The 2,500-nt window shown below is 39.0% G+C and overlaps 1 protein-coding gene across 1 annotated transcript in view; it reads left to right on the forward strand.

Moving 5' to 3' along the window:
* The window catches only part of LOC111493912 (probable protein phosphatase 2C 34), a 4,319-nt gene extending 2,301 nt beyond the window's left edge, over nucleotides 1–2,018 (forward strand). The window contains exons 4-8 of the mRNA XM_023143818.1: nucleotides 650–952; nucleotides 1,100–1,217; nucleotides 1,305–1,528; nucleotides 1,619–1,810; nucleotides 1,888–2,018. Coding sequence (XP_022999586.1) covers nucleotides 650–952; nucleotides 1,100–1,217; nucleotides 1,305–1,528; nucleotides 1,619–1,810; nucleotides 1,888–1,908 — 858 coding nt within the window. The 3' untranslated portion in view covers nucleotides 1,909–2,018. The remainder of the gene's footprint in view (nucleotides 1–649; nucleotides 953–1,099; nucleotides 1,218–1,304; nucleotides 1,529–1,618; nucleotides 1,811–1,887) is intronic.
* The last annotated feature ends 482 nt before the right edge of the window (nucleotides 2,019–2,500 follow it).

A 2,500-nucleotide genomic window follows, 5' to 3' on the forward strand; every position in this document is an offset into this window, starting at 1 on the left:
GGGGGTTTTTTTTTTTTTTTTTTTTTTGGTGTAATAGCCTAAACCCACTGCTAGCAGATATTGTCCTCTTTGGGTTTTACCTTTCGGGCTTCCCCTTAAGGTTTTTAAAATGCGTCTATTAGGGAGAGGTTTCCACACTCTTATAAGAAATGCTTCGTTCTCCTCTCCAACGAACGTGGGATCTCGCAATCCAACCATTTGGGATCCCAGCATCCTCATTGGCACACCGTCCAGTGTCTAGATCTGATACTATTTATAACAGCTGAAGCCCACTGTCAGTAGATATTATCCTTTTGGCCTTTTCCTTTCGGGATTCCCCTTAAAGTTTTTAGAACGCGTCTGCTAGGGAGAGGTTCCACACTTTTATAAAGAATGTTTTGTCCCCCTCTCTAATCGATGTGGGATCTCACAATCCACCTATTTGAGGGCCTAGCGTCCCCGCTAGCACACTGCCCAGTGTTTGGCTCTGATACCATTTATAACAGCCCAAACCTACCGCTAGCAGATATTGTCCTTTTTTGGTTTTCCCTTTCGGGCTTCCCTCAAGGTTTTTAAAACACGTCAGCTAGAGGGAGGTTTTCAAACCCTTGAATGCTTATGCTTCGTTCTCTGTTGCAATATAAAACTGGTTGTTTTTTTGCGTGCGTAGGAATTTGGATGCCAAGAAGACTTGATATTTTGTGGGGTTTTCGATGGGCACGGACCGTGGGGTCATTTTGTTGCGAAGGCGGTAAGAGAATCAATGCCACCATCTTTGCTGTGCCATTGGCAGCAAGGACTTGCTCAAGCTTTCCTCGACCCGGAATTGGATTCAGAAAAGAAGCATCAGCGGTTCGACATATGGAAGCATTCCTATTTAAGAACTTGTGCTGCCATCGATCACGAACTCGAGCAGCACCGTAAAATCGATACGTTTTATAGTGGAACAACTGCACTGTCCATTGTTAAACAGGTAAAATGTTCTTATATAGGAGGAGTATCATAATCAAATGTGCAAGGTTTATGTTTCACTTGGCTGAATTGAATGTTAAAATCCAATTATATTCTTTACTTTTGGCTTTAGATCTTCTTTGGAAATAAGATAGTTGTTCATTTCCAGGGCGAGCTAGTCGTTTTAGCCAATGTTGGCGACTCCCGAGCAGTCTTGGGTACTACTTCTGATGATGGAAGTGTAGTACCGGATCAGCTCACCGTCGACTTCAAACCGAACCTACCTCGTTAGTCTCACTCTTCTCTCTATCTCTATATCGAAAATGGATAAGTAGTTGAACTTTGTTTACTTATTGATCTTTAACTATCTCTAGAGGAGGCCGAGCGGATAATTCAATGCAATGGGAGGGTGTTTTGTTTAAATGACGAGCCGGGTGTTCATAGGGTCTGGCTTCCGAACGAGGAAACGCCCGGGTTGGCGATGTCGAGAGCCTTCGGTGATTATTGTATTAAAGAATTTGGACTCATTTCTGTGCCAGAAGTTACCTATAGAAGTATAACCAGCAGAGACCAATTCATTATATTGGCAACTGATGGGGTAAGAAGCACGATCGAAAAACGACGTCCCGAAAACGTCGAAAACTGTGTGATTGAAATAACTTCCTCTTCTTTATGTTCGTTTTGTTAGGTATGGGATGTTGTCACCAACCAAGAAGCAGTGGAGATTGTATCATCGACACCGGATAGAACGAAATCGTCAAAACGTCTGGTCGAGTGTGCTGTTCGGGCATGGAAACGGAAGAGACGAGGCATCGCAATGGATGATATGTCAGCTATCTGCCTCTTCTTCCACTCATCAGAGCAAGAACATCACCTTGTAGTATCCACACCATAGGAGAAAAGGAGCTAATATTAAGCACTCTCCTCATTCCAATTCTAATATCTTCCATTTTTGGTACTTTATTAGCATTTCAATAGTTTTTTTTTTTTTGGAAGACTTGGGCCTTGCTTGATAGATTAAAATTCGGACTAAATTTATAATTTAACCGACAATATAATTTCAAGACAGGTACGAGGTTAGGTCGGACCAAAAAAGAACAATACGTTGTTAGCTCGAATGCCACCAGGTTCTTACAACCTACCGAGCTAGAAAAAAGAAACTCAATTAGCAACCGATCATTACATTAATAATTAAAATAATTTGTCCTTCTTGACATTTTGAATATTTTGGGCCTTAGTTTTATTTATGGGTACGAGTTATTCTTTTTTTATATATATAATTATTTTAAAAATTATACTTATCCACCGTACATGTTACATTAATAATTAAAATTTTATTAAGTTTAAATATCAAATAAATCGGTTACAAATGTTAAATATTCTTAATCTTTTTAAGTAATATAAGGTTGGGTTGTATTCATATCTTCGACCCGATCAAACCCGATAAAAATCTAACCCAATCCAAACCCGATAGTAACAATAATTTTAATATTTTATGTAATTTAATCTAGTAATTAATTTTAATTGTTTATCACCTTAATAAATATATGGTCGGGTTTTTTTTAATAGA

The sequence above is a fragment of the Cucurbita maxima genome, unplaced genomic scaffold (assembly GCF_002738345.1).
Source record: "Cucurbita maxima cultivar Rimu unplaced genomic scaffold, Cmax_1.0 Cma_Scf00019, whole genome shotgun sequence".
In the NCBI taxonomy this organism is placed as follows: Eukaryota; Viridiplantae; Streptophyta; class Magnoliopsida; order Cucurbitales; family Cucurbitaceae; genus Cucurbita; species Cucurbita maxima.